Source organism: Oryzias latipes, chromosome 6 (assembly GCF_002234675.1).
Source record: "Oryzias latipes chromosome 6, ASM223467v1".
Taxonomy (NCBI): domain Eukaryota; kingdom Metazoa; phylum Chordata; class Actinopteri; order Beloniformes; family Adrianichthyidae; genus Oryzias; species Oryzias latipes.
In genome coordinates, this window is record NC_019864.2 from 24645204 (window position 1) to 24658488 (window position 13285).

At 38.1% G+C, this 13285-nt stretch overlaps 1 protein-coding gene across 2 annotated transcripts in view; it reads right to left on the bottom strand.

Annotated features, from left to right (window-relative positions):
- Positions 1 to 13285, bottom strand: part of necab2 (N-terminal EF-hand calcium binding protein 2) — a 142836-nt gene that overhangs the window by 100780 nt on the left and 28771 nt on the right. For both annotated transcript variants that reach the window (XM_023955968.1, XM_023955967.1), the window contains exon 3: positions 3405 to 3513. In XM_023955968.1, coding sequence (XP_023811736.1) covers positions 3405 to 3513 — 109 coding nt within the window. The remainder of the gene's footprint in view (positions 1 to 3404; positions 3514 to 13285) is intronic.

The window sequence follows — 13285 nt, forward strand, 5'->3', positions numbered from 1 at the left end:
GTAGATGTTTTTTTTATTTCTTTGTCAAATAATCAAGTAGTTCGATAAAACACCTGTTTGGCTAGAGAAAATACAACATTTGATCATTTTCTGTCAAATACAACTGACTTTGTTTTTAGCGTTTTTGACTTTGTCCCCATTGTGTGTCCGTCTGTCACCTCTTGGGCTCCCAGAAGGGCGGTTTGTCTGCCACTCCTGTGTTAAGTAGTTCATCCAAAACTTTGGCAATCCGGCCCCATGGCCTCTCCTTCCTCACGAAGTCCTTGTAAAATGCATGTTTTGTAAAATAACTGATGTTTTTTTTTTTTACTTCAAAATTAAAATTTCCTCATCAATGGCAAAACTGGACATTGTGTCGGCATGACACCTTAAATATAAAATAAGATGTATGGATTTTAATGAATGCATTTCAGAAGCTATTATTTTGTAACGGTTCCCGTTTTTTACCTTTTTGCTGCAAAATCAACACATTGATAGAACTTCTGTCTAAAGCTTGCATTGCAGAGAGACTGACGTCAGATACAGACATGACGAAGATGATGTTAACTTTCCAATTGAGCAATGAATTTTCTATTGTCTTGTGTCAAAACAATGCAGCAGAGGTCCACCGCAGACAGCCCAGTGTAAATGAGTGTGTGTGGGTGTGTGTGTGGGTGTGTGTGTGTGTGTGTGTGTGGATAAACTGGACTGGTACTGGGACTGTAAATGGTTTTGGGCCTGGTAAGTACATAGTCAAGGGCTATATAAATATACACCATTTAATATTTTACTTTTAAACACATCCATTTATGACTTTAGGCTTTTCTAGCTCTGATGTTTTACTAATTATATGGATTTAATTGATATTTTTTTATTTAGATCATTTTCAAGTAAGTACACCTTTTAAAAGATAATTCAAAAGAGTAAAAAATGTTCTTTAATGACAAAATGTAGTCGATACCTCAGTGGAGGGAAAATTCAGGGAAAAATAGCTTAAAGAAATACATGAAAAAAGTGATGTAAACAGAAGTCTGGATCTTTAGAGGTTTATGGTTTTCATCTCCATATGATTTATTATTTTATTTATTCAGCTTTTTTCAGTGTCAGACACCAGATCATCTGTTACAGTCTGATCTGGCATTTAACATTTTTCACAGATTTTTTAAGCTACTTTGTGCTTCCTCATTTAACATTTGCTTTACCATAGTGCAGCTTTTAAATCCTCAATTACTTTAGACAGTTTTGAATTTATTAGTTATTGAGGCAAATTCAGACAAGGAGCAGAGAGGAAGAAGTTGATGTTCTCTTTGGGAGTGATAAGGATGGATAGAATTAGGAATGAATACAGAGAAACAGATCATGTTTTGGAGATAAATTCAGGGAGGCAGAGAGATGTTTGGACACGTTGAGAGGAGAAACAGTGATGTGTGTTGGTAAAAGGATGCTGTGGTTGGAGCTACCAGGACAGAGGAGAGGAAGACCAAAGAGAAGGCTCATGGATGCAGTGAAGGCGGACATGAGGGTGACTGGTGAGAGTGAAGAGGATGCGGAGGAAAGAGTTAGGAGGAGGTGGATGATTCGCTTTGACGAACTCTAAAGGGAGCAGCCCAAAGGCAAAGAAGTAGAAGAAGTCCTGTGGTTTCTGCTCATGCATGTCAGAAAAGGATAGCTCCTGCTGTTCACATTTCTATTTCACAATCAATGAGCCAGCAGAAACAATCATGTGCTACTTTAAATTCAGATAGTGGTTATAAGTTCTCTATAAGTCTCCTTTTTTAATTCAGTGATTAACTGAGGGATTTGTAGCGCATTTTGTGGAGAAAAAAGAAAACTTCACATTTAACACTCCGGTGCCTGTTAAACTACAACATAAAGTCCCACTTCAATTCTCTTTTGATTTATTTTGAAAGCATTCCCAGTGGTCTTTTAATTATGATTATGCCATTTTTGGATTTTGGCTAAAAATGCCAGAATAATAACTAAAGGAGTGAACACTTTTACAATAGATCAAAAGATAATTGGAGTGGGGCTTTTAGCTTCAAATGTGCCGGGAAAAAAAAGGTGTGTCTTTTAACCTTTAGTTGTACTTATTTTTCTGTGAACTGATCTGTAACTGCTTGCCTTTGTAGTGTTACATCATGTATCAAGCTGACATATTTGTCTAATCTACCCAATGTTAAAGTTAAACGTTTTAATCCCTGTTCTGTACTTTGTTTCACAAAGATCAACTAATTTTTATGTTGCAGTGTTTGTCTGTTAAATGTAAAGTTAAGCGCATTTCAACTGCAAAGAGTGTTTCTTCTAAATCCACTCATTATGATGTCATTAGTGACATCCATAAAATAATTAATCCCTTGAGTCTGAGAGGAAAAACTTTTAAATGCAGCTAAATGTTGAATTACAGAAGACAACAACTTGGATGTCTTTGTCTCCTCCTGTAGCTAAAGGTAATAACTGAAGGAAGATTCCAGGCCAGACGGGACAGAAGACAGGAATGAGTGACAGATGGAGAGAGGATGACAAGTGCATGGTGACAGGCAGAGCAATGGCAGCATGAAGGCTTGAAGAGCAATGGCAGGAAGAGCCAGGAAACTCACACAATGGCCTTAAAAGTTAAGACAGCTGAGGTGAAATGGGAGGTAACCAGAGACGGATGAGGACTGCTGGCAGGACAGAGCTCAGTCTCCATCTTTTCCATCCTTCAACTTCCTGCTTCAGGCAAGAAATGCTTACATACTCATTTCTGATTTTACTCTGTCCAATCAATAGCTTTGTCTGAAGCCCGTCGTGTAGGTGTGAACTTCACTTTGCTTTACTTTAATGAGCAGAAACTTTCTTTCCCATCAGCAGTAAAAAAGGTTTCAGTGAAGCTGTCTCCATTCCGCATGATGACCGCGAAGATGCCACCAGCTACACGGTCCACTTACAGCACTAGGCCGGGGCACCAAAAGAGCTTGAAAGATAGCTGCAGCTTGACATGGATTTATAAACATATACAGTATTTAGTTTAACTACAAGTTTAAAAAGGTCAGCTGTTGTTCTGCTTGGTTTCATTTCATTCCTGCAGGATGCAGATCTAGCCGTGTCAGCACACCCCCTCATGATTATGGAGAGGATGAATCAATACATGGATTTAACAAGAGTTATTTGATTGAAAAAAGTCTTGCTTGGTGAGGTGATTATTGGAAAAAGGAAAACTGTGAAATTCCTCAAGAGAAGGTTGAGTGACATACATGCTCGCTCACTTGCAACTTAATCTTATAGGAGTGGAAACAGGTGGGGAATAAGACGTTTATATGATGTGATTAAAAGCGAATCACAGCCACACATCTGTACACGACCTCCAAAGACTTATTTTCTGCAGGTGCTGGTTTTTTTGCATGCTGCAGGCAAACGGAACGCAGTCAGGCAGCAGCCATGCTGACCTGGTGTTATCAGAGTCGATGGTGTGAAACAGCTTCTCCAGCTCCTCCTCGTTCAGCGTGCCATCAGAAAAGAAAGCCTGGAACTCATCCAGAGACAGTTTTCCATCATCTGCAGAGACACATCAGCATGTAATTACAGGGAGAAGAAAGCCGCATATGGGTAAAGTCCATGTTTCATGTTAACACCAGAGGTACCAAACATGAGTTATTCATTCTGATAAAATCCTCTTTATGTTCTCAGGTTTTTTCTCCGGTTCTTTATACTCAACTCTGATTCTGTAAAAGTTTGAAAACGGTAAAAGAATAAAAAATCTTATAGTGATGACTTAAATATTTGACAAACTTAAAACCCAAATGTAATCTTTTAAAATTTTGTTCATTTTTATAAATTGGCAGCAACGTGTTTTTTATCTTTTGTTTCCTACAGCTAAACTGTTTATTCCAACATTCTCAAAGTATCTTTGATTACTCATGCACAGGAATGATGGTTAACAAGGCAAGAATGTGATTGTATGTGAAAGTCAAGGTCTGTATATAAAAGTGTAAGAAATAAAGATAAATGTTGCAATTCCTTCAGATTTAGAGAACATAATGAATTCTGTGTGTGCAAGGGACCAGACTAATACCATAAAAAAAAGCAAACAGCATCACATCCTCCAAAAAGAAACAAAGTGCAAAATCCAGACCTGATCTAAAAGAAAGCTCTGTTATTCTAAAGTGGTGAGTGTTTTTATTTTTATGACAACATATTGATTGTATTCTGTTCAATTACTTTTTAAATCTATTACTTTATAAATTAATTTCGCAAACACTTCCTTTCCATTTTTTGTTTAGTTTTTAGCTTTCGTTTTTTTTTTGTAAGTTTACTTCTATTAAAAAAATCTCAACGGTTGTTGAGATAATTAAAACAATAATGATACTAGTCAGAAAAGATTCACAAGGTATAGAAGCAATAAGAAATTCTGTCCAACAAAATCATCTAAATAAGAGTCTTCTTTCAAGCAAAAACAATTGATTGTTCTTGTTTTATTTGTTCCTCTTTTGTTCAGGCACAAGATCTACATCTACACTTTTCTTTTTAAGTAAAAATCTAAAACTTTAGTGTAACTTTTAAGATCAAATTTGCAACAAATGACGTACCAAAATAAGGATTTTGCTGTCAAAATGTTAAAGTGGAAGCCCCAAAGTGCAGATTCCCTCTAAAACCCTCCGAGATGACTTCAGTTCTGATGATCTTTAGATCTGAACCAAGTCTGTCCGCTTTCTGTGTTTCTAAGGAACACAATAATGTGATTATGTCACACAATCTCTAGATCTGTTGTTGTTATAATTAGAACATTTCAGGAACATTTCCGAGTTATTAATCTTGCAATGGAAAAAATGAAAATCCTAATGAAAAACTGGAGTAAAAATGTATAAAAATAGTTTAAAAGTCCGTTATTATCCTTGTGAAATCTAAAAATGGCATTTTAAACACAGAAACAATTCTAATTTTTATTTTCCTTCTGATATTTTGTTTTCGTGACTACATTAGATCATCTTTGGACACTTAGCTAAACCTGCAGGATTTGTGGTTTCCGTCATTTTTAGCAAGAAGTTTGTTGTTTCTTAAGTGATTTAGTGTAGCTAAATGTAATTCTTTTACTATGATTTTTGTATTTATAATTTTTTGGCATCCAAGCAGCACACATTTCGATATTATAGAAACAATTTCAACAGTCAGAGCTTCTTTGCAGGAAAAGAAACATTCTTAGAAAATAAATGTAGTTTTAACACGTAATTCTAGTCTGAAAGCAGGTTTATGACATACAAGAAGATTAAAGGGCTGAAAATAATGTAAATAAAGAGAAAATTGTTGAAGTGAGGAGAGCTGGAAAAACATTTGATTGCAGATATAAACGTCAGATGGATCAGAAGACAACCAACCTCCAGAATGAAGCAAAAAAGAGGAAGAAGAACAAGGAGGAAGAAAAACATCAAGGAGCCAAGGATGATGTAAATAAAAACGGAAAAGAAAAAACAGATGAGAATGTGGGAAAGTCAAGAAAGAAGACAAGACAGAGAAAAGGATGATTGTGAAGAGAAGAACTATAATGAACAAATAAACATCGGAATGATAAAGTCAGTAAAGTAAATAACTCTTTATCTATATAGCACTTTAAGTGCTTCAGAGAAGAAAATACCAGCTGCTTAAAGCAGGTAAACCAATTAAAACAATTTAAGAAATTTTAAGTAAAACAAAAGTCAAAGATAGCTACAAACAAGCGACAGCTAAATAACAATAATAAAGCAGTGAGGACATAATTATAGTTGAATTCCAAATTTTTCAAGTCAAGTTCAGCTTCTTTGAGAGTTAAAATCAGCTCTTACAGCTAAAATGAGCAGAAATTCACCACAACACTGAATGTTCAGGAATGTTACGTCTTGCTGCTTCTGCTTTGCTGCATCCCCTTTCATTCTGCTCACCTGGCAGGTGTGGCCAATGATCTTGATCAGCACCTGCCAGGTATTTAAGTCATAAGAGGCCACAACCAAAGGGAGAGGCATGCAGAGCAGAGCAGAGCAGAGCAGAGCAGAGCAGAGCAGAGCAGAGCAGAGCAGAGCAGAGCAGAGCAGAGCAGAGCAGAGCAGAGCAGAGCAGAGCAGAGCAGAGCAGAGCAGAGCAGAGCAGAGCAGAGCAGGAGGCTAAGGAGGAGTTGTTTTTGTGTTGGAGCTGTGCTGGTTGGTTGTTTCCATTTTGATTCCCTCTTGGTCCTCAGCAGTCTTATACTGCTGGGTTTTGTTATGTTATTTTGGGGTTGGACCTCGGTAGTCCTTATTTGCGGGCTTTGTTTATTTATTTTTTTTATTAGTTAGATTTTGTTAGGCAGCCTTAGCAGGGAGCTGCTGACTCCGACGGTCAACGTGGCTGGGTCAGTTGTCTCCCTGAATTATTTTATGTTTGGCCAAGGCTCCAATCCCTTTGTTTTTTGCTTTTTTTTGGGACCAGCACAGTAATTATTTCTTTCTGTTTTACAGGACACAGGTTATTTTTACCATCTAATAAACTGTGTTCCTAAACTTTGGTGTCCATCGTCCATATGTTTTGGCCCCTTTTAATTTCCCCTAGACTGGGACAGGTTTGCCTGTCGGGGCCGTAACAGGAATGACAAGAATGTCCATCAGTCACATCAGATACCTGCAGAACATCTCAGGAAAGACGGTTAAAAAAAAAAAAAAAAGTAAAAAGACTGTGATGTTTAGACTCTAAACGTTTCTGCAGAAATCTGGATGTTCGTCATCCAACTGTTGCAGAGTCTCCTGAGAAAATGCCATATAAAGAGTGTTTTACCAACAGTTCTGTGCATTTGTTGTTTCTTTACTGTAAACCTGACTCTGCATCTCTCCACATGATGCAGAGCCACATATCAAATATTAATGCCCCTGCCCTGAGAGTGTGCCTGTCCTTGAATGTGGCTGATGGGATGCAGGAGGTTGAGCAGAGGGAGCAGTGCAGAGCGCTGAGAATCACGGGGGGCAGAAGGACTGCAGCCTCGCAGAGGCTTGAATCCAAATGTGCTGCTCCACTCCTCCATCCTCCCACCTCCAAACCTCTTCTCCATGTCCTGTCTATCCACCTTATCAGTCTTTCAATTGGCTTTTAGGACTCCATTCAGAGCTGCGCTCTGGCACCAGCAGATTTTGGACAGTTAAACAGCCCTTTTTTTGTAGCAGCACTTTGTTAAAAGAAAATCCTACTAGATGCCACTTTAGAGTTTGTGGGTTTGAGCACAGAAACGTCTCCTTGTACAATAACCTTTTCACAGCAGAGGCAGACTTTAAGGTGAACTTCTAAAATGCCACTCTTCATATTGACAGCGTCTGCCCCCGGGGTAAGTTGGACTGCGTATGTGAGTCTGCAGCTGTTTCTGACTCTAACCTGCCCTGCAATGAGGCAATGTTGAAGAAAGGGCTGTTTAATGCAGCAGTGACCTAATTCAGAACACACAGGCAACTGGAATTCCCCACAAACACAACTCTGTAAAGCATGCTAACCCCATTTCCAGAAGCACGAACAGTTGTAGATTACCCGTCAAAGAAAAGCGACATTTTCCATCTATTCTGACCCAAAAGGGCTGGTCAAACATGACCCGACAGACACCACTTCCATGATCTCTTAAGGACGGCGGGCCACTTGGTGTTGTCCTGATTGGACAGTCAGCCATGAAAAAGCATAGTTGATTTTTCCTTCAGCTTTTACTGTGCTGCTGCAGCCAGCATTCACCCTGCAAGCCCCTAGTATAAATTATTTACAAGTCAGAGATGCACTCTCCTCAGTAATCATGCAAGTCACCGACACAGGAAGTGATGCAACGGCCGACAGTTTCATCTGAGGCAAATTGTGCAGCTGAGATGATAAACTACTTTCTGAAATAATTTAGTCTAGAATAATCCACACGGAGAAGGGACTTTGTGTCAAGAATTTGACCCAAATAAAACAGTGGGGTGGGAAAAGCCCAAAAACTGAGCAAAACTAAACAGTTAAAACTGCTATACTCTCAAGAGTATGTGGGTAATGATGTAAAGAGTGTGCGGTGGGGAAGACTATAATGCTGATTCCATTTTTTAGGAAACCACGAAGTACATGGAGGAAATAGTTTTCCTAAAGGATGAATTTACCCCTGTTGGTGGCAAAAGTGTTTTAGACCATGGGGATGACCTGCAGGGGGAGCCCTAAGATGCTAGTTTAGGAAGATGGACAGAGCGCAGCGTCATATGAGGCTGACTTCCTTAGATTAGATGTGATGAAGGTAATATATTTTATGCAAAGACTGAATGCTGAAAATTTTAATTAGAAAATTGCATTAAATGTGTCATGAACCATAGGAAATGTTAAAAAATAGCAAATATTTAAATATGTGAAAAAAATGATCAAGAACTTCATGTATAATTACTTTGATTCATTTGAATGTTATTGAATTAGAAATAAAACAAATTCTTGCAGAAACATAGTAAAATCAGTCAAACATAAAGACAAATGTGAATAAAAAAATTGTAAGTTTGTCATGTTCAGTTATTTTAATGTTAGTCACAAGTCTTTCACTGTAATCTGATTTGCCCCAAAAAACAATCACTTGGATGTTTTTTTATTTCTCACGGGGGTTTTTAAAGCATAATTAATTGTAACATCACTGAGTTGGAAAGACGGCTGAAAATGGAGTCTTGACTATTTCCTGTTTAATTTCTGTAATAATGGTTTTACACAGCAGAATTAAAACGGATCTGAAGCAGCAGACATCTGCAGTTATTGGAGCAATGACCAGCAGGAGCGGCCCTGTCAGGATGGGTTTTCCACACGCCAATAACAATTTGCCCAACTGAGCTTTTTGGCACCTTATTCCCACAGCTGAAAGAATGCAAACCAGTCACACTCAGACAAAGTACAGGGATGTTAAAGCTTTAAAACATGTTTTCTTTTTAAATCTACTGTAGTAAAGTCATTACTTTGGGCGATAAAGTCTTTGAATCTGGACTTGAAGTCTTCTTTCTTTGAAGCGTTTCACTACTTGCCAAAGTGCCTTGGTCAGTTTGCTGGCAGAGTGGTGAAGCATTTCAAAGAAAGAAGATGCCATGATTCAACTTCAACACATCACCAGGATGAATGAGGACCTTTATCAACTTTAGACGGCTGCACAAGTCAAGTGTTTACAAAAGGAATTCCTGGTAAGATTTAAAGTGATGACACAAAATTCCCCAAACTAAAGATTTAAATTCAAATATGTTGCAGAAGAAGAGTTGAAATCAATCTGACATACCCGCACATCTGACTTAAAACACTTCAAAACATCTCAGAAGTATACTAAACACACAATTTTGTTTTAAAATTAGGTTTAAATATTTGGGGATAACCCACAAATCTTTCAGTTTAAAAAAAATAGGTCGGCACAGTGGGAAGACTTTTGCTTTTTTACAATAGCTTTTTTTTTTAATAAAAAAAACACTACATAAAAATACTCTGCAATGCTTCAATTCTGTATAATGTTTGAATTCTTGCTTGATAATAGTGAAATATACTTTGGGAGGTTTGGGGGGGGAAGCCTCAGCTAAAATTCCATGGTTTTCGTCAGGCATTGAACACACCAGATAATTGAGTTTTTGAGCAAAAGATTCAAAATTAGATTATTCAGAGTCTTTATGGGTGCATCCATCAATTTCCACCTGTGATGACTTTTGTACTCATGCATATTTTGATATCATTAGGAATCCTTTGATACCCATTTGTGACTCTTAGACACATTGTTTTTGACATTTGCATTTAAAAATATTTAAAAAAAATTGAAAATTCACACTTAGAAAACTTAAGATTTTATCTTCATAGGAAACATGTTCTTGTGGAATTTTTCTTATGTTAAGAAATTTAAGTTCAAATCTGATTTCTGGATGTCTACTAAGAGAAAAAGAGCTTTTTTGTGACATAGAAAATGCAGAGTGGGCTACAAGCACCCTGCTCCACTTGAACAGAGAGCTCTCAGCAGCAGGGATGGGAAGCGGGGATGGGGATGCTCTGCACCAACAGTCCCTCAACAGTCCCACCACAATTTCTAATGAATTACTGCTGTTCTGCAGAAACCATGTCCTCAAAAACGACAGGTTTTCTTTTGTGCCTAAAAACGGCATAGTTGTAATTAAAAGACCACTGGGAATGCTTTTACAATAGATGAAATAGTTCAGAGTTGGTCTTTAAGCAAAAGGCAAAGTTGGGCTTCATCTAAAAAAAGAGCCAAATGTATTTGTACTCACTTTTATTTATTTACAAATACATTTAGCTCTTTTTTTGGTTGAAACCCAACTCTCCCAAACATCTTGTCCCTTTAGCATATGAAGAATTCCCAAGTCTTGATTTTTAAGTACTCCCCTGTAAAAGTGCTGCTCTAGGAAAAGCGCATGCATGGCTTTTGTATGGATTATGTAACTGGCCTGAGGTACCCAGGGAGAGGAAATGGGTTGGATGTGCGTGTCTCATTGTCTGCAGCTCTGGAGGAGAGTCTAAGATAGCTTTTTTTCTTTCTGCCAATGTTTGTGGCAGTTCTGCCCAAAGCAGCTTTTCCTGCTGTTCCTCATGTTTCCTCACACGGATTCTGCTCTGTCTCACACAGAAACATGTGGACTCTGTCATGATGCAAAAACATGAAAGCTGCTGTTCTTCTAAAAACATAATAATAAAAATCTATTAGACCTGAGTGCGATTTTTCTATCTGCATTCACTGCTGGAGATGTGATCATTTATAACTTTCGCTAGTTTTTCAGACAAAAGTTTGTGTGAAAAAAGTCGCAGGAGAGTTGAAATTGTGAATAAAAAAAAATTGTGAATAAAAAAAATTGTGAATTTTTTTTTTTTTTCTTTCTAACTTGTCCTGTCCAACAACTAGGCAGGCAGATGAGAGCTGAGGGCCTATTGTGTTGGACATATTTTACTTTAACAAGAGGGGTTATTAATCTTGAGACAAACCAAAGGCATGACTGAATAAACCCCTTTTGTAATTGAGGCCAAACTTTATTAATTTCAATCATGTTTGTAAATCTTTGGTGTTGGACCGGACGGAAAATGAAAGAAGGGAAGAAGAGAGAGGGATGTTAGAGAGGGGGGGGGGGGGGGGGGGGGGGTGATAGTGAGAGGGGGGGGTAAGACCATGAAGCAGCATAGAGCAGACAGGTTTACTGGTTGTTTATCATTACGGTAAGGTTCAAATGTAGTACAAAAAGGGCGGGGCCTGTCCACGCACACTCAAATGTTATCAACACACCTGCTAGCTGCAAAAATGTCCACATGTCAACATGTACACAAAACAGATAGTGTTCACAATTTGTGAATTTGTGAATAATTTTAAGGAAAATTTGACAGACTTAAAACTGCAGACCAACCAACTGATACCGGGGTTATGGAAAATGAAACCAGTTTGGTTTCCTCGTTTTGCCACAAGGGATTTTTCCTCCTGTCATGCAGGGTCTTTATTTTGGAGACAAAGGAAATCAGGCAGCTGAAATGACCTTTGTTCAAAAGAGCATCTCGTTAAAACGTCACGTCTGTGGAGCAGAAAATTGCAGGCGGTGGAAACAAAAAAAAACACCTCGTCATTCAGATCTGTGAGGGTGAAATGATATGTTCTGCGTCAGTGGCTGATCTGATTAAAGTCATGGATCAAACTGAACAAATCACTAATGACTATTTTCATTGTCATTATTGCGTGTGGAACAGATTCTGGAAGTTTAGCCACCTGTTCCTCCATGCCATGCTTTTTGATAAAAAAACAACGCTTTCAGCCAAAAGCCAGAAGCCTTTTCTACAGAAAACAGTTGTATTCAACCTATATCTGCATTTTATGGTTAAAAATAACAAACCTTCACATATTACCATTTAACACAACCAGGCTTAACATTTGAGGCTACTTTCACACCGCCTTTAGCAAAGCACATTCAAGCAGCCACTTCCAATGAAAAGTCTATGTAAAAGGCAAATAAATGCATGTTTCGGGCTTCCGCATTCCAAATTTACATCACCCAAGCTCCTACAATTATTTTTTGGGGCTTTATGAACAAAATGTACAAAAAGCTCCATAAAAAAATCTCATAGCTTTCATGGGTCTAAAGCTACGTTCACACCGCCCTCGGCAAAAATTCTATGTAAATTTGTGTAATTGCACGTTTTGAGCTTCTGTGTTCAAAGGTCTCACGTTTACGTGTAGCTACGCAAGTTTCTGCTACTGTTTTTGGGTTAAACGTATAAAACGCAGGGCCGTTGAACACATGTTGAAAGTTAAATCAGGTTAAACTTTGACCAACCAGGGATTGATGGCGTCCCTTTTAATTCACAGAGGTTTTTGAATATTGCTCATGGAGGAGAAATTAATGTTTGCTGTTTGTGCCTGATCAGAATTATATTACACCAAGTCTTTCATTTTTTCTGAATAGAGCTGTGAAACAAAAAGCCTGGAGCAAGATTCATGAGATTTACACCGCTTTGATATTTCGTACCAAGCCTATTCCAACTGTAGGTGGTAGATATGCGCTAGGAAACAGTAGAAAATGAAAAAGAATAAGAAACTTCTTCTTACCTGTCTACTGTTAAAATCATGGGCTAAACGCGCATGTGTGAACGGTGTGAACGTAGCTTGAGCTTGAACCATCAGGAGAAGCTCATGCATCCCATCTGTCTTCAGCCTCAGTAGAGAACCATCACAGATTACATATCGCAGCTCATCAACTTGACACGTTGAGTAACTTCCATGTGTTTTAGCCTCAAACAAGAATTAACACTCTAAACGCTGCAAGCACAAAGCATAGTGGGATGTAATTATCTCTGATCAGAAAGGATCCTCCAATATTGCTAAAATAAACAATATTTGATTCATTCAAACATCTTCGTAACAGACTCTTCCAGAGTATTTCATGCAGTCAGAGTAGTTTGAGAGTAAAAAGTCTGTTTTCGAAACAAATCTTGAAAGATTCTCAAACTTCAAGATGGAAGAAGTTCTGCAGAAATGTACAGCTGGAAAGCCTCATGGTCTACTTCACCGGGTTTTCACTGCACACGTCAGCCGCCTGCTGAGTTTCAAAAAGAGGTGGTTGGAGCGAGGATCCTGCTGTGCTAACTACTCGCTTTTCTCGGTGCAGATTACAAAAAAAAAAAAAAAAAAAAAGAGGAAAAAAAGCTATTAACTCTTTCTTCTCCCTGCTGGAATCCACTTCCATTCACTGAGGAGGAAGAAAAAAAAGAAGTATGCCAACACTTTTTTTAAAGGTGATACTTGATCTCTGCTGTCTGTTTTTGCACTTATTTGTCTTACAGTTTACCAGCTTTTTGGGGCACCGGATGATTGTTGTTATGGTAACAAGCGGAGGGA